Genomic DNA, 24,013 nt, shown 5'->3' on the forward strand with positions numbered 1-24,013 from the left:
GGGAAGCCATTTCAAGGCAACAGGGCCTTGTGTTATCTGTGTGTGTAACAGACTACTTCAGCCAGGTACATTTCCATATAGCTAAGCTATAGCATGAGTAAGGTGGAGTGGGAGGAGAGGGACAGGACCATAAGATGGAACTCACATATTTCTATGTTCCTTCTCATAATGTTTATGTTAAAAATAAATGCTTCTCTAAAGCAAGTTGAGCGCAGCTTCATGTTGAACAGATGACATCCTATTTGCCATGCTTTTCACTGTACTGTAATTACAATGGTGCCCAGGCACTCACTTTAGGTGCACATGAGTGTTTTTTGTTATCACTGTTATTGTGGACAACTTGGGGAAACACAGTCATATTGGCAAGGAGGATCTTCAAAACAAAAGGTATTTTGCTCTAAAGCAGTTATAAAAACATGATATAAAAGTTATTGATACAAAGATCAAAATGTTATAAACAAGTAGCATATACCATGTTCTCTACACTTCCTCTATCTTGAAAATATTGCTATACTGGGTAGAGGGGTGATTAGAATAGTTGCTTTGTTTAGTGGGTTACTTTATCAACTTGTGCACTAAAAAGTATCAGACTCTGTGATATACCACATTCTGTACTGCTATCTAAAATAGAAGGGATTTATTCAGGCTGCTATCTTTGCAAATGTACCTCGTTGAAGTGCTTAGCCAAATTTATTTTAAAAATAATATTCAGATTTGTCTAGGACATAGATCAGTATACTACAATTGGATCCATTTTGAAACTAATATTCTTCTTCACATTTTCTAGATTCTAGATGAGTTAGAATTGATATTTAAGGGAGGTTCTATAGAGAACATTCAGTCATTACATTCTTCAGGATGCATTTTCAAATGTTATTAGGACAATTTAATAATTTCTTTACACAGTATAGTTATACATACTTTTAAAAAGCCTGCCTTTTACTTTTAGAAATTGTGAAAACAAAAAACAAATAAATTAAAGTGGAGTTACTGTGGAGTTGCTACAGAATAAAATTAAAACTGTTCAAATGGCCTCCTATCTTACACACTGTTTAAGACTTCTTCCTCAGTGAAATAATTTAAGAATATTAACATGCTTGCATCAACTTGAATCACCATTTGTACAAGTCCCATCAGGCAGCTTGTACTACGAGTGGTACAGAAAATTTTAATTTTAGCAGGCTTCTTACTAGTAAAATTAATTTTTAAAAAAGCTACCTAATAAGAATTATGCATGTACCATCAGTGATTCAAACTAACCAGCAACAAGACGTATGAATTATGGCCTATTTTGAACATGTTAAATCAATTATTCTATATAATGAGTTAGATGATCTACTGTAGAAAATGTTTATATTCAAATACATATAAAGTCATGCATCAGTTAGCAACAGAAATCTTCCAAGCAATGCATCATTTGGCAATTTGGTCATAGTGCAAACATCAGAGAATATTTATATGAATTAAGCTATGACACCATGAAAAAATGCAAGCTTATATGAACCACTGTTATTATCTAAGTGATCAACCAATCACATGAACATTATATGGCATATGAATATACATATACATATGTATATATTATGTGTGGTATCTTTTCATCAATACAATAAGAAGAATATCTGTGAGCTATAGGAAGAAACTGAAATACTAGCACTTCTGAGGCATTTCTTTGGTTGCCTAAGCACGTGTATATTTTATGTTCTGAAGGATCTATATAAAAAGTGAGTATAACAGAAGAATAAAAAGGAAGAGATTTTTCAAAAGCACAGGGAAACTGTTTGAATTCTAAAACTTACCTGCTTTTATGAATAGGATTTTAACCTCCCATACTATACACCAGGTTTATAATGTAGACAGCAATATTTCAGAGAATCTCAAAATATCTCAGGCGAAATACATTGGTTTTGTAATTCTAATTTTTATCATGGTTTTAGCACTATTTTTAAATTTGAAATTTTAAGTTTTTATTTAACTGCATTTAAAACTACATCTATGCATATATATGGAAATCACATAATTTACTCACAGGCAAACTGAAGTGTGGCTTCTCTACTAAGAATACTCCCAAAACTGTTGGTGGCCAAACACTGATATTGACCAGAATCTTTTGCTTCACTTGGGTTATTTATAATGAAGGTGCCATCTATCAAACTGTAGCGATAATCACTTTCCAAATCAATCTGTGTTCCATTCCGAAGCCATCTTAGGAAGAAGAAAACAATAATTCTAAAATTACTTAACACATTTCGACACTCGCCGAGTTTTTCAGGTGTAAGAAAAGTGCTGAGTAGAGAATTCGCACCTGTAACTGGGAACTGGGTTGGCACGAACTTCACAATTCAGTGCTACCTTGTTTTCATCAGAATCAGTCGGGAAAATGATACCATCTGGTTCCTGTACAAACACTGGCCCATAGTCCACACTTTCTGTAAAGACGCAAAGAATGCAACTTAAAATTTCTCAGGGTAGCAAGACGTTTTATGCCCACATAATTACACTAAAATTTCATATTTTTATTTTAAGTAAGTGGGTGAATTGCAAAAAGAATACCTGCAAATACATTGTTTTTAGTAAACTGTAGGCATCTATAAACAAGTTATTCACTAAAAAAAGCTCAATATATATGTAGTGAAAAATACATGCATATTTTCTTTTTTTCACATGCATATTTTCAATGTGTCCTTTTCATTTTCTAGAGCAAACCTAAGAAAAGCATTAAACATTTTAAGAAACCTAAAAGTTTATATATCTGTGAGAATGTCAAAAATAATATATGATAAAAATGACAAATTAATATTGTGGTAATAAAGTCTACGCATATGGAAAACTTAATCCTGATGGTGTTTTTTTGGTATGCTTTTTCTTCACTCATCACTCAAATATAACTTAATGCTAATGATTTCATAATATAGGAATAATGCTGTAATGTGAACAAATGTATTTTAATGGGATAAAGACAACCTCTTTTCAAAAGAATTTAACAGCACAGGTCAAAAATTTAAACACTTTATATGGTAAATATATAAGGAGAGCAGGAGCGAAAAGACAAGGAAAGAGACCAAGTAGGAAAAGCACTTACATTCACTGTCTACTACATTTCATATTTGAGATTCTATTTCATTTAGTCAGTTCTTACTCAGAGAAATCCTATGAAAAAGACAATTTGAAACTAATGAAAAATTCATGTAAAATGTAGGAATAAAAACATCTCAAATGTCAGCCTAGACAGGAATTTAATAATAAGTCTGCTGGAAATAATGAATAAATGTGCTAGTTTGGAAATAAGCCATGTTAGCCTCCAGTTCTGTGAGAATATAGAGCATTATGTGAACATCTGGGACTTAAAGTACCACAAGTGGTGAATTTGGGAAAAAAATAAATGTCCTCTCTGTATTATTATGATTATGTGACTGTTTTGCATCAAAGTTCTCAGCACAATGAATGTTCTGGGACTGATCTCTATTATGGGCCACTGTCTTGTACATTATAACATATTTGTTAGCATTTCTTGCCTGGACTAACTGGATTCCAGAATTGTCTTTCTCCAATCCATAACAATGGGAAATACCTACAAAAATTTTTAAATGGGAGATCACTCTTTTGGGAAATCACTTCCTTAGATCACTGAAGAGGAAAGAATTCAGGAAATACATATGTTTAGTGTATACTGTAAGTGTTTAGAGACTTACATCCTCATTGCCTAACTGCAATAAGATCATAGGCATGTGACATCGCACCTGATTTGAGTAGCTGATTCTAGCTAGGCTTTTCTGATTTTAAGCTTTACAATTTAAAAGCTGTCCAGGACAAGATAAGTAAAAGTTTGTCAGATACAGAAACAGTAGATGATTGACTTAATTATAGGCTGAATACCAATAGTATTCTGAATAACATGTACTCTATTATGAGTGGCCATACTTTGCAAGGTGTCATCTTCTTGCTGATCACTGTCAGTTCCCAAATGTCTTGCCCTATTCATTGACTCCATCATTCTATTTGTTAGACAAGAATTCAACCCAAGTAAAAATAAAATAAATAAATGAAAGGTAAGATAATAATAAAGTATGTCGTCAAGTTAAGCAGTATTTAATTTTTTCCTCTGCTGTCATCTCCCTTAGGAGTAAAATTTATTGCAAGGTATTTAAAGAACATGTCATGCTAATATTTTCTGTCCTCAGCAGAGAATAATGATGGTTTAATTTCAGTAGAGGTTAGATTTTAAAACCCCATACTAACAAGGTATTATCAATACACATACAGTCAGATGGATTTTTCATTTATACTCATAAATTTTTCCAAATATGATATACTGTTTAAGGTCACATCATTATCTATTGTATTCTTTTTCTTGATGGAATTGATAACTTTGGGAGACAGACTTTGAAATCTATATAATCGAAAAGTATGACAAAGATCTTGGTACAAAAAAAAATTAGTGTCTTTTCTTCAGCCAAGTAGAACATTTGTGACATTTGTGTGACAGGAAGATAACATCATATGCAATGCTCATTTCTCATAAGAGGAATGTTTTGGTGTTTTTACTTTATCAGGCCTTCTATTAATAAACTGCTAGATATTTATTTGTAATTGGCTGACCCTAAAATGCTACTTATTGCCTATGAAATGTCAGATTCATATCCCAACAGTGGGCCTTTATTCAGAAGAGCTTTGTTTAGAAGTGATCTATTTCTCTGTGATAGAGTATGATAAAATTAGTATACTTACTCTCATGTCTTCCCTAAATTTTCTCATGTTGTTTTTTAATCATAGGTCAAAGTTTCTTACTCATAGTTTATATTGATATATTATTCAATATTTATTACACCAATTCTCCATAGGTTTCCATATTTTCCCCAGTGAAAAAGTCCTGTTTGTTCTATTCCATGTAATGTGGTTAAGAACAGTTATTTTTTTTTATTTTTATGGGCACTTTGGTTCTTATTTTGTATTCCACGTGTTCACTTCTCAGGATAGACTTATCATATAACAGTGTGACTATGACTTTGCTGTCTGACTGTTGAAGATTTCACACCTACCCAGTTCCCTGTTCCCTTTTACCTGGCCTCTGCGAACGCACATAATTCAGGGACTTTGGGAAATTTATAGCACACAAATGTCAGGGTATAAAGAAAGCATCCTGCCCCTAATTTTATTTTGGGAACAATAAAAATTAAAGATACTCAATCCTTTGTTCTCTCTAGTCATTTGTTGACTCCAAAAGTTCTCCTCTCAGAAACTCTAATAACATGAATAACAATTTTGTCAACCCTTTTGGCATACCTGTGGCATTATTAGCCTTCATATTTAAGACAGTTTTGGGTCTTTACTGTACTAGTTTCACCCATCACAGGGAAAGCACATAACAAATTCAAGCCACTCTTTCTGGGTAGAAGACAATAGATCCTCAGTCAAGAAAAATGTGATAGAAATACAAGAAAGCTTGTTCTTGATTTACTCTGAATAGGTTTCTCTTTGCTTTACATCAAAAATAGAATACACTATGGCAGCAACAGCAAACCTTTTAGAGCTTTGAATGATACAAACAGGCTGCTGTAGCAATATGCCATGGTTTGCCACCACTGGACTAGGAGATCCTCAGCTTTGTGCAAGGTGGTTGTGACTATGGAGCAATGCCAAAGGCTATGTGTGCCAGGAGGAAATGACAGAGCAGCATAACTGAAGATGCTTAAAATATGTTTGAAAATCACAAAATTATAAAACATGCATTGCTCTTCAAACATAAATCCCCTTACAGATAATTATGTCTGTGCTCATGTTTAGGAAGAGTATGTCTAATGCCAGGCTAACCATTTCTGTCTGCTGCCAAGCTTTAATTTGCGATCCTGCCTAGCTTATTCATGAAATGTTACCTAAACATAACTAGTAATATAATTTAGAAGACATATTAGCCTATCATGTTCAGTACAATGATAAGAAATAGTCTAACAAAACTTCAAAGGGAACAATACAGACATTGGCTGCTTTGACTGAAGGAGCCTGCCTGGAGAGATTCCAATGCTGTACACAGGAGACAGGCTATTATTTTCTTTTTAAAAATCTTGCTTATTTCAAACAAATACATTTTCCTTTTAAAAGGCTGGTAGCATCTTACTGACAGTTATTACTTTTCTCCTGCCATCAGAGTTATTTTATTATCATGATTATTTTAAATCTGGATGCACAGAAGATCTGCAAACAATGACTGGTAGGAGACTTTCATGCTTAATGGCAGCTTACTGCCAACAAAGATTATATTTTTAGATTCCATAACAAAAAGCATGAATCTGTTATTTCATTTCAATCACTCACACTGGCTACTAGCATAATATGTATGTTTCCCAAAATAGAACGCCCTGTGCTCCTTCTCGCTGTTATGAATTTGGGTATATTTTTCATTAAAATGAAATCTGTTTCCACATCCAGGGTACATTCATCTATAGTATTACCTCCTCGTATCAAACAAAATAGACACAACCTTCTTCTATGGTACTGCACAGTCCTGTATGTACTTCTATCATATACTGTGAACTTATCGTGTATGTGTTACAGTTTTCAAAAAGCTGAACATAACACGAATGAGTCCACAGTTACTCTAGAAGGTATACAGTGGTGAGGATGAAAGCAGGCAAAACAGCGTCCTGACTATGAAGTCAGTCAAGTGCTTCTGGCCTTACTGACTAAATCTCAATATCACCAACAGTTATATGAGACAGGTATCTGAAATGTTATTAAAACTTGTTCTTAGAGTAAGAAAGAAGAGGGGGAAGTGCCCATGAATCCATTAAACATAAGAGGTGGAAAGTAAGGTTAAGTACTTTCATCTCACAGGTGCCTGCAAAATAACAGAAATTACAATACAGATAAGTTCTAATGCTGCAAAAGAAATAAAGATCAATAATAGAAACAAAATCTTATTCCAAATAAAATATATTTGAAAACCCTGCCTAATTCAAGACCTGAAAACAAACGTTTTGGATATTCAAAACATAAATTAAGGAATAAACTATAATTATTAAAATTATAAAACACTGAAAGGTTAAAAATGAAAGAGTTGAGATGAAAACAGAAGTGGTAAAAAATCTTGAAATAAAATATACCCTAGTAAATTTTCAGCCAATTGTTATTCAATTTATAAAGACACTCAAAAGATAGATAATAAATTATATGGAGGTAGATATTTTACGCACAAAACATTATATAACGTACATGTATAGATTAAGTACTGGTAGAGGAAGATTTGAAGAAAAGCGGTATGTTTTGCATAAAGATAGAAACTTGGCTGAAATTGTTTCCCAAGCACTAGCAAACAAAGAGAAGCATACTTTAAGAAATAATGTAATATATGTGCAAAATGTCAAGAATTAGAAAAATAGCTTGCAGTCCATTTAGAAAGGAAAGGCAAATTTGATTATAGACTTCTTACTTTATAAAAGAGAAAACAACTGACAGCAAAAATATTAAAAGAAATATCAATTTCAAATTTTGTATCTGTTAAAGTATCATTTCAGAATAAAGGTGAGGATTATATTCTTAAACACAAAAAACTGCTTTAACATTCACAGTCTCAATATTACTGGATGTGCCTCAAGAAAAAAAAATGAACACAATTGTTATATAAAAGAAGTTATTAGTATAGATATTAATAGAAAATATGATTAAATATTAAATATTGATCTTATGACCTATGAAAAAATAAACATAAGCAGAAGTAATATAAATATATCAAGTTTAAAATCTTAAATAACTGCATAGGGAAAATTTCTTAGTTAAGTACATTAATGATAATTTCTAAAGGAATAGTTGTTGGTAATTTTAAAAACAATAAACATATGATACATAAAGTTCAAAGCAGAGGACTGAATTTAGAAAACAAGATCTTTCCAACAAAAGGAATAGGGAAACAAAAATTGTCCTAACCAAAGAAGACTGGAGTAGATATGAGCTAGTTTTAACTAAACCATTCTTTTCTTTCCTAAATATACAGGAAAATTCTTTTCTCTGTAGTATTCATTAAGGCATTATATATGTAGCACATTCTAGAAGCCAATATGAATAAGAAAACACATAAATATCAGACAGTAGTCAGAAGTGTGGGGTTCCAGTTACTGGATCACAGAGACATAAACTGTAATCAGTTTTGTTTACTATTTTTCTAGGAGATAAAAACTAGGAATAAATTTAAAAGAGAAGTCACAAATATTTGAAGCAAACATCAATCTATATTTTTATAAAATCTAAAAATGTAATTGAAAATTCATGAGCCAGTTTTACACACCAATAGAGGATGTGTATGTTAATAAAAATATTTTAAAATAGAAAAGAAAGTGAAATTTGATCAACAACTCAGATTATATTTGAAAAGCAATTTTAAGTAGTTTAAATTCTTAAACATGAAAATCAGAATTTAAAGCTAAAAGAAAGTGAAACTTTGAAGAATAGGTTGTAATTAAGATATAAAAAGCAATCTTCAATGAAAGTACTGTTCTTTCTGATTATATTAAAACCATAAGGTTTTGCTCAACATAAGAACATATTAACATAGTAAGTAAAGCCAAATCCTGAAGCATATTTGTAGCAAGTGTACACTTTCTACAGATAAAAAGATAAATGTTCGAACAGAAAAAGAGTCAATAAATGACTAGCCAATGTACATATGACTAAGCAATGTAAAAAATGTACATAACAATGTACACTTTCAATGTACAGGTGAAAATAGAATGTTTGACAGGTACATAATAAAATTTTAGTTTCACTAGTCAAAAAGATGCAAACTAAAACCACAAAGTAACCTGTTGTACTCAAAGGATTGAGAATAAATTTTACATTTTGTTGACAATATGGAGAAATGGGAACATTCATACCATGTTGCCAGAAGTGTAATCACTTAAAACAATTTGGTGGTACTCAAAAAGATTTTATGATACATGTACTTTAATATAAAAATCACATTTATAGAGTCATATATAACACACTGCCAGTGAAAAACGCACAAAAATATTCACTTTACCCTAAAACCAAATAATTAGGAATGATCCAAGTGTCTATTAAAAAGCATAGATTGATTATACATTATAAACATAATCTGCTTTACGAAAAGTACATAAACAGAACTACAAGCATTGAGATAGCAGATTTCACAAATAAAATATATATAATTTATATGAAAGATTAGTATATGTCTTATATACTTAGAAGGTGCATATGGTAATAATATTAATACATTAACGTAAGTGAGAAAATTAATATAATGGTTCATATAAAACTAAAGAGGCATCATATGAAAAACCAGACTCAGGAGCCCTGATTTTAAATTTTATGTGAAAATATACTGAAGCAAATATGGCTAAAAGTGGAAAGTTAATAAATTAATAAATAGACTTTCACCAAATTTCCTGTTTTAAATATTTTATACTTTCTAATGGAATGGATAAATTATAGCACATTTAATATAATTTAATAAGTAAAACAGTCGGGATGTTAGAATTATATCTTTTATACTTGGAGCATTTGCCTTTTTCCCTGGATTAACTAATGTGATAAGCAGAACAAAAAAGTGAATCTTATACAGAATTACAGAGAACAAAGAATACTCATAGTAAAAACCTGAATAAACAAATCTTAGTTGCATGTGGGAACTGGTTGCCTAGAGAAATATATCAAGCTATAGTAATCATCCAAAGATGACAAAATTGAAAGAGACAAAATGTATGCAAACAATTTTAGAACTCTGAGAACTTGGGAAAAAATTTGTAGAAAAATGTAGAAGTAAGGTAAAGGCCACAAAGAAGTCACACAAGAAATAAAAGTTGCATGCTTAATATCTCATTTGTCAGAAAGCCAAGTATGGTTTAACCGATACTTAAATCTGTGTCTTTCACACAGTGGGATGTTAGCCCCATCCCCAGAGACAAGCAGGCGGGATCTACTTGTGAGCCACTCATGTTTTTGGCAGTTTTCAGTTCCTTAGCCCTGCTGAACTGAACGCAGTGGCTACTCAAGATATGCTGGTCAGAGGCTGTTACCATGACGTTCTGCAGAGCAGAGCTCTCAGCATGAACTGACTGCTATCAGTAGGAGCAAGGCAAAGAGCAAAAGAAGGAAAACAAGACAGAGCCAGAGTATTTTGTAACCCAGAGTTCAAGATCATATCCTGTTACCTCTGTCCCAATCCCTTCTCTATCAATAATAGCTCTGCTTCATACTGTAACATGGTGATTACACTATACGTACCAAGATATGAAAAATATTATGAGTCATTTTAGATACCTGTACTTCCTGCAGCCATCACCGTATTTGTTTGAGATTTTTAAAAATTAAATACACTAAAAGTTTGGTTCCCAGTATCCTATCCTAATACTACCTGCTCTCGTTCCTGTTCTGTCTGCAGAGACAAGTACCATGGTCAACTTTCAGTATTGTCATGGTGAAAACTGTGCTTGCTATGTGTGTGCATATATTAATTGCTTCACTTAAATGATTTACTATATATAATATTTAGTAATTACCTTTCTGCTTATCATTAAACATTAAAGCATACTTAGTTTTATAAAGATATAGTCTGTTAATTGTAACTATGACAGTTTTCAAATGGGGGAAAATTACAATTGCTGCATTTAATTTCCCATCTGATAGCACCAGTAATTGTTCAATTTTCACTATTAATCTTGTATTGAAATGAATGTACATTTTACTTTCTTGTATATGTGTGGTGGAGTTTCACCAGAGTATGTAGCCAGAAGTGGCACTGCTTCCACAAACTTCTCTGCTGACTGGATTTTTGCATTTCTCACAGAATTCAGTGTTCCATCTATGATAGTACTTCTTGGCTTAACTTGAGCAGTAGTGAAAAGACTTTGCATTCAGGGTCTGTTAGTTTTCTCATTTTTCACAGGAGCATGTCAGCCTCTGGTTTACTCTCTATCAAGGCTACAGGGAATTACCTGACAAAAGCCATATGTCAGCCTCTTGTCAGAGAGAAAGAATTCAAAGTCACATCTAGTGAAGATCTATCAAATACTGCATTTGGAAAACAATAACTAGGAAAAATTACTTAGAAAATACTCAAACTGTTCATTCCTCCAGACATTTTAAAATATGTTTAAACTAGATCAGTATAAGACTTAAATTGTATTAAATCGATTTCCATACTAGGGCTTTGCTACTCAAAGCTTAATCCATAGCAGCTATCCCAGCAGCATCACCTACAGCTTTTTACAGATAACTGCCCCTACTTCTATGTTTAAGAGAGAATCTAAACTATAACAAGATTTCCAAATGATTTTTTGAGTATATTTGTAATCAAAGAATATTGATTTATAGAATTATTTCTACTTTGTTTTAACTACTTAGGTTTTATCTGCCTATATTGAAAAAGATGAAATTTATTATTTATACAGTAAGAAAAAGTTCTTCTTCATGAAGGCACTTAATAAAAATCTGGCTAGTTTCAAAATCAGGTGTGCTTCTATTGAAAAACTATTCTATTTTAAATGTTTAATATCAGGAGACCGAGGCAGAATTATTGCAAGTTTGGTCACCTTTGAAAGACTACATCTTAAAAATAAAAGAGTGCTGGAGGTATAGCTCAGTGCAAAGATCTTGGGTTAATTGCTAGTACTAAAAAAAGTTTAAATATTATGCAATATGTAATGACTATACTGTATTTTTCCTTGGCTATCAATTACCAATAATGAAATCAACAAATGATGCACTTATACAGTACTAATATAAACATAGATAATGGCTGAGGATATAGCTCAGTGGCAAAAGTACCTGCCTGGCAAGTTCAATGCTATGAGTTTGATCTCTGGTTACAAAATAATAATAATAATAATAATAATAATAATAATAATAATACTAGGCACTTTGAGTCGGTCAGTCTCATGCTTTGCTCTATTTTATGCCCAAATGTTTGTTTTGATAATTTCCATGTGTTTTAATTCACATTGTCTAACTGTATTTCACATATCTTTGTGATATGGAAGAATCACATTTGGAAGGAGGGAACAAAGGATGGAAAAACTGGTTGGTAGCAAATTATAACAAACATAAGCAGCTCATATTTTTGAACACTCAATATATTGTACCTTTACATCAACCAATAAATAACAATTCCCTGGGGACACAAATCTCAACATATCTAGACCTATTTATGCCCTTAAATTTAATGTAACAGAAATTATTAAAATTTATACTAATTATAAGCTTCTTGAAACATAAAACATTCATAGGTTGGTGAAACCTTGCACCAATAAAATTTAACTGCCAACATTAAAAAATGATATTCCAGAAGAGCAACAATTTACATAATTACGAGGATTGATTTACCTGTGTCTATAACCACAACTGAACCAGCATTTGAATCTTTGACATTAAAATCTTTCCCAATCTTTAGATCTTACAAAATGTATACTGTATGTTCAGTCCTTCCTCAGTCATAACTGAAATGTAGCCCAAAGTGGATAGGTCTTAAAATCAGTAGATTTTGAAATGAAACATTTTTATACTATTTATTATCAGCATAACCTGTCAAAAGATGCTTGTGTAACCCTGGGTTTCCATTCACATATAGGACAATAAAAATATCTACCTCACTTATTTGTTGAACAAACCTCAATGAGGTTAGCAATGTACACAAGGCAGAAATAATGCCTGGTAATTATTACATGCTTAAGTGTATCACCCTGATTGTTAATGAACCTGATTTATTATGTTAAATTATAACAATGTTAGAAAATTTCCAGAAAACATTCTCAAACCATAATGTTAATAGCTGAATAGTACTTCTGAACTTAACAGGTATTTTATTTTCTGTTCAAAAATGCTAACTAGTATGAATGTACATCTTTGTGTATCCTACTTATTTCTTACATGGAAAAATATTTATGTAGAGATAAAAACATTGAACTGAGCAATATGACTATTTGAACTCTACTGATATTCAATGCCAAACTGTTATTTGATAATATGCATTTTTATTTTTACTTAATGCACTTACCTTAACCCTAAATCACTATTGCTAGTAAGTATAATTATATAAATGAACACATAAACTATCCTGAGATATTAAGAACAGAAAGCAAATTTATGGACAAGACAGCCTTCATATTCTGCTCAGCTTTATAAATTTTATTTTTTTTTCCTGAAAAGTCTTTGGACCTGCCTTTTTCTTAGAACATGTTAAATATTTGCAATTGCCAATCCATCCTCTACCCATTTCAGATTTAAATAATCTCCCAGTCTCTTGCCATTTTTAGAAAGCAGCAATAATATCTGTCTCAAAGAGCTCAGAGTTATCCGTTTGAAACGCAGTCATTCAGAAACATAGGGTCCTATCATCCTCACTTTGTGAGAGAACAAACAGGACCTTAGCCTTCATATATACCAATTAATAAGCACAAATGGGCTAATCACACTGACCAGACCCTTTTCTGAAGCACAGATTACCTGACTCACCTTACCTCTAAACGTTTATTTTGGCTTCTGTTGTATCACAGATGAGTTCAATCTCTCTCTCCTATTGCACTAGTCTTGTACAAGTCTTACTTGCCTGTTCCACTCCATCTTTACAGTTTTTCTTTCACACTTACCATCTTGTTTGAAGGCATCTGAGGAGTGGTAAAGATTGATGGGAGAATAGTAGTGCTGAGCGGCCCCACGCCAACTTGGTGAAGAAACACTCAGTGTTCCTAAAGGGGGAGTGCTGTACCGTGGTCGCATCTTTGAACCATAGAGAGATGAAGATGAACTTTTCTTTATTCTTAGCAAAGTAGCATATGAAGTTGGGAGACCAGGAAGAGCTTTGGAATGCTCTGTAAAATAAAATAATAATATAAAATGAATTCTGAAGCGATGGGTTAATTTTTTTCCAGTAAAAATGGTTTATTCTAAAGATATTGTTGAAAATTATCCTTCAGGCTACAACTAAATTCAAACTCTGGTAAGAGTAAAAAAAATTAAATGCTACTTACATGTTTTTAAATATTTTTTTAACATTCTAGTGGTTATAATCACCTTCAGTAAGAAAGAGAGAATGAAAATCCACATTATAGAGGAAGAAGAAAGAAAACAGAAATAGAGAAAGAATAGAGGGGAGAAATAGAAGAAGGAATTAGGGAAGCCAGGGCATCAAAATGTTCTTACCTTTCTGCAGCAGAAGTATTTAGGAATTAACCTTCTATTTTGCCTTAATACTACAATATGCATTTCCTATATGGCAGAACCATTTCTTTCCTATTATCTTCTCATTGTTATTTTACTTTGTACTTCTTTGTATTAGATGATTCTTACATTCACTGTGGGTGGGTTGATATTGTACTTAATGTATATTCCTTTTATTTCTCCTCCTTCCCCTCTCTCTCTGCTCCCTCTATTTCTACGATTCTCTCCCTTTATGAAATATTTATCTTGATGTTTTCTATTATCTTTGACTTTGCTCATTAAATTCTTTAGATTTCTCAGATAACAGAATCCATGAGATACTGAAATTTGTGTGTCTTATTCATCTCACTTAATATAACGGCCTTAAGGTGCATCATTCCTAACAACTAATTCAAATATATCCTACTTATTTGCAAAATAGTAGTCCATTGTCTATAAATACAATTTTTATCCATTCACCAGTTGATGGACATATAAGATGCTTCTAATATTTAATAAGAGTTGCACTGCTAAAATCATGATTTTGTCTGAATCACTCTAATATGACGTCCTTAACTGATTCAGGAAGATATCTCAGGGGAGAATGTCTACATCAAAAATAAATTCTACTTTTAATTTTTAGAGGAATTGCCATACCCATTTCAATAGTTGATTGTTAGTTTACTTTCCAGCCAAAAATGTAAAATTGTCCCTTTTTCCCCATAGCCTCTCCAGAATTTGTTATTTGATTTCTTCATAATTGACATCTTCACTGTAGATATATTTTACATTCTATGTTAACTTAGTGCATACATATTTAATTTCTCTTGAATTATCATGAATTATGTTGTTTGCCTAATTTCTTTCTTGATGATTTCAGTATTTGTGTATGGATCATTATTAGCTATATATTTTCTATTCTATTATACTGAATTTGTTTATTGGTTCTTGAACCCTTCCATAAAGAGTTCTGTGTTTTCTATATAAAAACAATTATGTCATCTCTAAGGATCATTTTACCGTATTCCCTTCCTATTTATCTTTTGTACAATTGATCTGGCTAAAGATGTGAGTACAACACAGAATAGAAGTACTAATAGTAGACACCCCTTAGGCTGAGGAAGGAGAGTACAAGTCTTAATGAAACAGTCTCAAAACAAGAGGTATAAAATCAACAGCTGGAGATATGATTCCGTGAAGAGGCCTGAGTTCAAACTTCAGTGCTGGGAAAACAAGCAATAAAAGATGGGATTTTTTTTTCCCTTGACAATTTAACTGGACTATTTATTGACCATGGGAATATTTTTAAGATCTAGGCCGTTTTGTTGAGTGTCTGACATTTGAAATGAATAATTGCTAGTAATTTAAGATTAAAAAATTTTTCAATGTTTTCTCTAATTAAAAATTACTTAGAATTTTTATACTGTTTCAAATGTATTTTGGAGTGCAAGAAGTGTTTCTGTGATTTGAAAATAATACGTTCAGTGTTAAGCATCACATTAAGCCTAACATTTTCTGTACTGTGAAATTACAAATATCATTTCTCTGAAATTCAAAAAGTATATTTTTAGATGTTTTCCACACTTAAATCAGCATGATCAGTGTAGTCCAAGTCTATGAGGAGTTGTTAAGAGATTCATGCCCTTTAGTCTTTGCTGTTCAACAGAAGTCTTGTAAAGGTGGATCAATTTTATCCGAAAACAGCTAACCTCTCTTGGGCAAACTATATGAGAACAGATTATGGGTACACATAAAATCTCCTTTAAATCCTGGAATTAAATGCAGGTTTGGGCACCAAGAAGTCAGATAATGAAAAGAGAATGAGTTTTCCTATAAAGTAGTGTGTAGTCGTAGTTTCTAAACTTGTTTCTCAGAGCAGTCTGCTGCTCAGTTTTTTAACTGCCTTCCCTGTTCATTTATTTAGAATAAGAGCCATCTCAGGCATCAGTTAAAATTAAAATAAAGAATGTGGTTTACAGTTTTTACAGCTAGATAAAGAAAATCAGTAGGAAAATAAAAAGACCACAACAAGGTTTTAAAAAGCCAGGATTATCATTGTATTTATAAAACACAAATGTGGATTGTTTATATGTGTATGCATATATACATGCATACATAGCCACACAAATATGACTCCACACTGTCCAGAAGATACAGAAAGAAATCAGCTTGTGCTGCTCATACAGAGAGGAGCCAAATGGTAATTTGGCTTTGTACTCCACATCAAGGCTTTGTTTGTTATGTAATCAGTGGCATCCGGTATAGTAGAGGTCCCTTTCCATCAATTAAAATGAACCCCAAACTGTTACTAGAAATCTGGCAACATGTTCATTTATTCATGCATTCAGAAAACACATACTGTGAATTTAGTAGGTGTCCAGTGCCAGAGACACAAAGGTAAATGGAAATTTTTTCCAGTCTTCAGTGAGATTCAGGAACCCATGGGCTCCCTGCCATGAGTGGGAGATTATCTCATTCAGCTTGTAGTCATCAGCAAATGCAGTCTAGAGGAAATTCTAACTTAACTGAGTCCTGAGCACCCATTAGCAATTAACTCTGGAAAGCCAGCAGCTGGTAAGGAGATATATGCTCGCCAAAACCATAGATGAGTTGTAAACACCCATGTGCTTAATGGATTAAAAAGTTAAGGGTTCATAGTGCCATGCAGAGTGCGATTTGGAGGAAATGTAAGGATGGATAAGAAGGGCCAGTGATGATTTTCTTTTTAATACTTGCTCATATAGTATGACTTTAAATGGAAAACAACTTAAGTTTTAGGGACTTCACTCTGTCTGCAGTGTATTTCCAGATTAAGTCAATAGGAGGACCATTTGAGGATCTAAAGCTGTAATGCAGGCGCAGATCATTTTGGAATAGGGAGGTCTTAATGTAGTATATGAAGATAAAATCAGTAAGCTAGTATCTGATTGACTGGGAACAAGGTAAGCAACTAGGGACGGCCCATGCTACTAAAAGGTGAATAAGAATGAGTGCAGGAGAATACATGTGCTAGAGGTAAAAACCTTATAAATTCCAGTTCAGAAAGTTGAGGTTCCTGGACAGTCAATGACAAGATTCTGAAAACGTGAGGAAAATACAAGATTGAGATAATATAACACAATCAAATATATGGCTATTAAAACTATGTTTGACAAGATAAGTTTGACAGATAAGTTTGACAATGAAGTTTCTATAATAAGTAGGATGTTGAATGTGGAATCTTAGGGATCACTAACAGGAGAAAGAGCAGAAATAGATGAATCTGTAAAAAAAAAAAAGAAAAGAAAAGAAAAAAAGAGAAAAAAGAAAAGCAGGCAAATAGGATGTCACTAAAGAAGGGAAAAGATTCTCCCAGTGTAATAGAGAAGAGTCAAGTGTCAAAGCCCAGTGCAGAGACCAAGTGTTCAGGTGACCACTCTGTAGAAAGGGGCACCCACATGAACCAAGCTACCTGCTTGGTCTACACAGAGAGAAAGATAAGCACTGGTGAAATTAGAGCTGAGGAGTGCAGAGGCTCTCTCCGCTGTCGTTTCTAATCCATTTGACTTTTCAGTCTGCCTTACCCTGTAATTTCCATCAGTCTCCTGATTTTAATGCAACTATCGTTCACTGAGGCTGGTGCTCCTCTCAGAGGTATTTTTTAAACAATCTTTGAATGCTTTCTTTGCTGCCCAGCCTCCTTCCTCTCATCTCTAGTTTCCACACTCAATTCCAGTTCTAAGGATCCTCAAGTTTACAAAAATCAATATACTAGCAGCAATAAATGCTTCAGTTGATTTCAGGACTCTGTTTAACCTTTGAGAGACAAAATTTAGGTCCAGATGAAGGTATCTGTTTAGGGTGAAAAATAACCTCACTAACTTCCTGTTTTTAATTTCATTCTCAGTCATTGCACAGCATGAAAGCGCCACTAACTTAAACTCAACTATCAACATACACTATTGCTAAGTTAGATAGAAAGCATAAAATCATACGGTTACGATATTTAACCTTAAGTGAGCTTCCAGACAGTACTACCTCATCTCCTTAATGCATGTAACTCTACTGTTCAGTTTAAATAATTTAGACCCTATCCTCTCTCAGATTCAAACCTTTTGGCCCGTCCTTTACAACAAAAAAGGAACAATCCAAGAGTCTATGTGCCCCCACCATCTGCAGTTACACCCACACATTCTGCCTTGTTTTTGAGGATGCGAGTAGAGTCATGAATGGGACTGTCCATCTACTGAAGGTCAACCCCTGTGTGTGTGTCTACTTAATCCTATTCCATCCCATTTTGACTGTCGGAGGACATCTTTTCAAAAATGTATTCAGCATCAATTTTGTGTCTGTTAGATTGCTCCTATAACTTCAAAATTTTCTCACATTAAAAAACAAACACACAAACTATCCCGATCTTAGCATTCCAACTAGTTTCCTTTGCAGTCATGATTAAGAAAAGCCACGAATGGTTAATGCATTCAATTTTTCTTCTCTGATTCTCTCTTGAACCTATTCTCAGTCATCTTTCTTGAACTACTTCACATTTCTCTTCAAAATTAAGAATTAAAAATCCATGGCTAAATCTGACTTTTCACTATACAAAGCTTATTAGCAGTGTTGCATACTGTTAATCAGCTTTTTCTTTTAAACATTGTCTTCACGATTCCCTAGACTCACATGTTTTGTTCCTGTCTCACTGATTACTGTTTATTTTGTTTGCTAATTCTTTGTTTCATCAACTTTAATATTAATGAACTCTAGGAAGCATATTTTCTCAATTTAAATGATCCCTACATTCACCTTCTTAATAAACATCTACTAGACAAATTCCATCAGATGCTTGGATTTAGCTCTGTGTCTTCGATATCCTGTATATTTCCTTATGCTTCTTCAAATTCCTACTATCAACTATATAAAATATAAATATATGATACACGTTATATCAGAAAAGAAACAATAAGGACAGCTGAAGAAGACTGATTCTTAGGAAGAAACTTGGCAACATTTACATTTATGGTGGTGTCATCATGCTTCATTTTCTGGGAATAAAACTTTTATTAGATTAGAGGAATACATCTTTCTCTTACACTCCAGAACATACTTTTTGTTTGAGATTTTTGGCGGAGAGAGATTGCATCAGGAACCGATTTACAGTATAGGCGGTTTCCAAAGACAAATGATACATACTTAAACTAGGAAATTGTGTCATCGCTGCTTGATGCCTTTGAACAATATATGAATAACTCTATGCTTGGATTTTCTGTTTTTAGAATAAGGATAGCAATAGGTTCTTCCTTAAACTTGTTACAGAAAGCAATTATAATATACATACAGTACTTAGAACTGTGCTTTGTCAACAGTAATAACTGACTAAATGAAAGCTAGATGTTTATCATAGATTGATTATTCTGTGTCATTGTCCGACTGGTATAACTGAATACCACTCTTACACTTTGAAGCTATAATTAAGTCACAAAATACGAATATTAATACAAATTTTAATTTTAAAAGAGGAAGTAAAAATCCAGATGAAAATTAATAGAATAGATCATGAAAAGAGAAAAATGGAATTTATATTTTCCCAACAGGTACATTTCCACAAGTCAATTCTCAGGAAAAAAAGATTCTTGGCCACTGACAAACACTCTGAAAAAAGAAAACAATAATATTTATTCATTTGATTATAATCATTACTTTCTCCATTTTCCTCAGCAAGGGTTGAAAAGAAGAGTGACTCATTTGAGATGCTTGATCTTTTAATAAATATCTTGGCTGACAATGTCAGCAGAATCTAGTTATATGGTATTCATTTCTTCTTCTGTTTTCTCAATTCATATAGATCAGACCTTAGGGAATGTGCCTTACAGTCATTTCTAAAGTGGTCCAGAGATTTGGTGATAAAACTCAATTAACCTGGTGCTCTCACACCGTGAAATTCCAGCTGGAAGACCAGTAGGAGTAAATATTAATTCCTTCATTAAATATTTCCTGATCAAATGACCCTGGGACCACTGAACTTAGATTATTTAATAAAATAATAGTCTATTAAGCCTGAATGACATTATTTCAACTTACAGTACTGAATTTGTACAATGATTTTTCATTGCTTGAAAGATCATTTCATGAATAGCATAAAGACTGAATGTAAATAATATTTAGCAAATTTGAATATATAGAACTCTCTTATGTCTATCTATGAATCAAACAAAAAAATCAAAATGATAAAGGATTTATTTTAAAATATTTAACCCCATCATATTTTAGTTATTTTCTGATACTAGCTAAAATTTGGAGTTCTATTTGTCTTCCAATACATTGACAAATCACTTTTATACTCTTAAACATTAATGATACAATTTGGATACATTTGACTTCTGTATTTGAATCTTTTCTGTCATCTCCTCGTACAACTCTATTTTCATACAGCAGCAGAAGGCTAAGCAACACCAAAAAATTTACAAAATGAAAATATTCCTGTATAAATTCATTTATTCCATTTTATTCTAGATTGATTTTAAATATAAATAAACCAAAACATCAAATGATATCTGGCATGTCTAAGAATATTAACACGTAATCACTGACTCCTAAATTCAGAGAGTAGAGTAGCACCATACCTGGAAGGATACACTATATTAATATTATTTACATGAAGTCCTTATATTATCTATAAAATGTCTTTTCCAGCAATGAAAAAGCATCATACACCTTGAAGACTGTAAATTGTGACAGTGTCATTCACTTAATAGGTTATTATTTTATTAAATAACCTAAGTTCAGTGGTCCTAGGTTCATACACAGAAAAATTAGAAGTCACACAATCTCCAAGTCTGGAATATTACTTGATTTGGCATTAAAGTCAGCATAAAGAAATCTGGTATCTGACCTTTTTAGGATAATTGCTAAAGCTGTCCTATCTTTGATGAGAATTAATGTTAACTGTGCAACTTTAGCCTGCTATTGTTTTATGAAGCTTGCAAGGATAGATGTAACACCTCAGTGAAGCCAGTCATGTGAAGGTTATTTGGGAACGGTTAATAATTTATAAATAATGTGCATTATTTCAATTTAGTTCTGTACTATGGCAGAGGAGGCTTTGAAATAGCTCAAATCTGATGTCTCTGCCTCAACTCAGCATTTTTTTCAAGAAATGTATTATCTAAACTCAAGTGTTTCAGCAGCACAAGTGAGAAAATGTATGCAGAGTATGAAATTCACCATTTTTAAAGCACCAAAGTCAGGTATCTAAACTGCTATAGTTCTAACGCATAAGAAAAAAATTAACAACACTGCATTTCCAGTATTCTTTGCATGAGATAGAAAAATAGAGATACTTACTGGGACCTTGGAAACATAGTTCTAAACTATTTCTACCACTGCTTCCCAGAAGCACTGTTTATCTTTGAAGTTAAAATGACTCACTACTGGAGAAATTGATCTCCTTTTCTTTAAAAATGTATTGGTTTCTTCATACATATAATGAAAATGAATATTTTATACATTTTAATCCAAAAAAAGATTCTTAGCTATCCTATTTTGTGTATTTTTTGATATTTTCTAGGTTTTTAGAAATTTGTAATATTTATATGAATCTCTAAATCACCAAAAACATAATATATGATTGTATTAAACTGATACCTAGTTCATAATAGGAATATGAATCGCTGAGGAAATCAGTATGGATACGAACTACTTGCAAAGAATAAGCAAATTAGTACTTAGTACTTAGTACTTAATTTTGAATAATTAAAGGTCTTAGTAAATTTTTATCTCTGTAAGTATTAATTTATACAACCTTATTCTCTGTGTGTTTGAAATAAACCAGAAAGCATTTGCTAATAAAAAAGATATTGTTTAGAAACAAATGATGCAACTAAAGGTAATTTAATAAAATGGATCTCCCAGAAAATTTTGAAATTATTCCATAGGCAAATTATGCTGCCACGTTACCAGCAATATAAATTTTTTAAAAAAGAGAATATTTCATTATGTTTCTTCTGGTACGGTGCAGATCCTATACCTACTAAGTTGAAGTATACTGTCAGTTATGGGTTTAATAATGGATTTGTAAGTAGCTAAAAGTAATCATGATATGTTTGTAATATACACACATTCTGAGATACAGAACTTAACACTTATTCAGCACACACAAATATAACATCTCTTATGCAACCCACAATGAAATATAATTGGAAATAGAAAAAGTAATAAAACACACAATCTTTACCTTCAAAGAATTCTTATAAACTAAGAGGAGAATAATATAAACTGCAGGGAAATCACTTTTCAATCATGAGCTGTACCTAGCTGTCTCCCTAAAGCCTGATGCACACATACGGAGAGCTTTCTAGAGCTGAATAGGTCTAGGGTGGGATACCAGAAATAAGGGTGGCCCACTCTGGTGTGGGAGGCGTGCCAAAAGGGCTGGTAGCCTGGATGGAATGCAAAGTGACAGGAAGAAGGCTGGTCTGCTAGTTTTCTGCTTTAGATGTCTCCTGGGTTTCAGGTCTTCAACTGTTGTTTAGAATGAGCTAATCATGGACTGAAACTTTTACAAACTGTGAACTATATCAAGCTTTTCGAGAAATCTCCTGACAGACCTCCACAAAGGCTGTACCAGTCTACACTCCCACCAACAGTGCAGGAGAGTTCCTTTTTCCCCACAGCCTCTCCAGCATTTGTTGTTGGTTTTCTTGATCCTGGCCATTCTTTCAGGAGTGAGATGGAATCTCAGTGTGGTTTTAATTTGCATTTCTCTAATGACCAATGATGATGAGCATTTTTTCATGTATTTATTTTCCATTTGCATTTCTTCATCTGAGAATTGCGTATTCATCTCAGATGCCCATTTTTGGATTGGATCTTTGAATTTTGGAGGTCTGAGTTTTTTTAATTCTTTATATGTTTTAGACAAGAGTCCCTTGTCTGAGAGAGAGTTCACTAAAATCTTTTCCCAGTTTGTGGGTTTTCTTTTCACTATGCTGGAGATTTCTTTTGACATGCAGAAACTTTTTAATAAGAAGTGGTCCCAGTTATTGATTCTGGGAAGTATTTCCTGTGCGGTTTGAGTCCTGTTCATGAATTCTCTAACTACTCCTATGTCTCCAAGGTTTCTACCCAATTTGTCTTCCAATAGATTTAGTGTTTCTGTTTTAATATTCAGATCTTTGACCCATTTAGATTTTAATTTAGTACATGGTGATAGACATGGGTCTAGCTTTAGTTTTCGGCAAATGGAGAGCCAGTTTTTCCAGCACCATTTATTAAAGAGACTGTCGTTCTTCCAATGAACCTGCTTGGCTCCTTTATCAAAGATAAGGTGGTTGAGTGTGTTTGTAGTTGTGGTTGTATCTTCTAATCTATTCCATTGATCTTTGGCTCTGTTTTGATTCCAATACCATGTTGATTTTTGTTGCTTTGTAGTATAACTTCAAGTCAGGGATTGTGATGCCTCCTGCTTTGTCTTTGCTGCTTAGAATTGCCTTTGCGATTCTAGGTCTCTTCTGGTTCCAGATGAAATTTAGGAGTGATTTCTCTAGATCTATAAGGTACGTTGATGGTATTTCTATTGGGATTGCATTGAATCTGTGTAACAGTTTTGGGAGAATGGCCATCTTCACAATGTTTGTTCTTCCTATCCATGAGCAAGGGATGTCTTTCCATTTTCTGAGATCATCCTCTATTTCCTATTATAATTTTGGAAATCCCATTTATTCCAGCTATTCCAGGAATATTCCCAGAAGAACTGAAAGCATCATACCACAGTGATATATGTGCACCTATGTTTATAGCAGCATAATTTGTAATCACCAGATCTTGGAAACAACCCAAGTATCCATCAACTGAGGAATGGATAAAAATGTTGTGGTATTTCTATACAATGGAGTAT

The 24,013-nt window shown here is 32.8% G+C and overlaps 1 protein-coding gene across 3 annotated transcripts in view; it reads right to left on the reverse strand.

The window, feature by feature from the left end:
• Cntn5 (contactin 5) overlaps window positions 1-24,013 on the reverse strand; it is a 1,085,282-nt gene that overhangs the window by 413,228 nt on the left and 648,041 nt on the right. For all 3 annotated transcript variants that reach the window (XM_063256195.1, XM_063256196.1, XM_063256197.1), the window contains 3 exons: window positions 13,593-13,814; window positions 2,306-2,429; window positions 2,030-2,205 (listed from right to left, as the gene is read on the reverse strand). In XM_063256195.1, the coding sequence (XP_063112265.1) occupies window positions 2,030-2,205; window positions 2,306-2,429; window positions 13,593-13,814 (522 nt within the window). The remainder of the gene's footprint in view (window positions 1-2,029; window positions 2,206-2,305; window positions 2,430-13,592; window positions 13,815-24,013) is intronic.

The sequence above is a fragment of the Cavia porcellus genome, unplaced genomic scaffold (assembly GCF_034190915.1).
Source record: "Cavia porcellus strain 051 isolate PalLab524CR breed Dunkin Hartley unplaced genomic scaffold, mCavPor4.1 scaffold_9, whole genome shotgun sequence".
NCBI classification, from domain to species: Eukaryota; Metazoa; Chordata; class Mammalia; order Rodentia; family Caviidae; genus Cavia; species Cavia porcellus.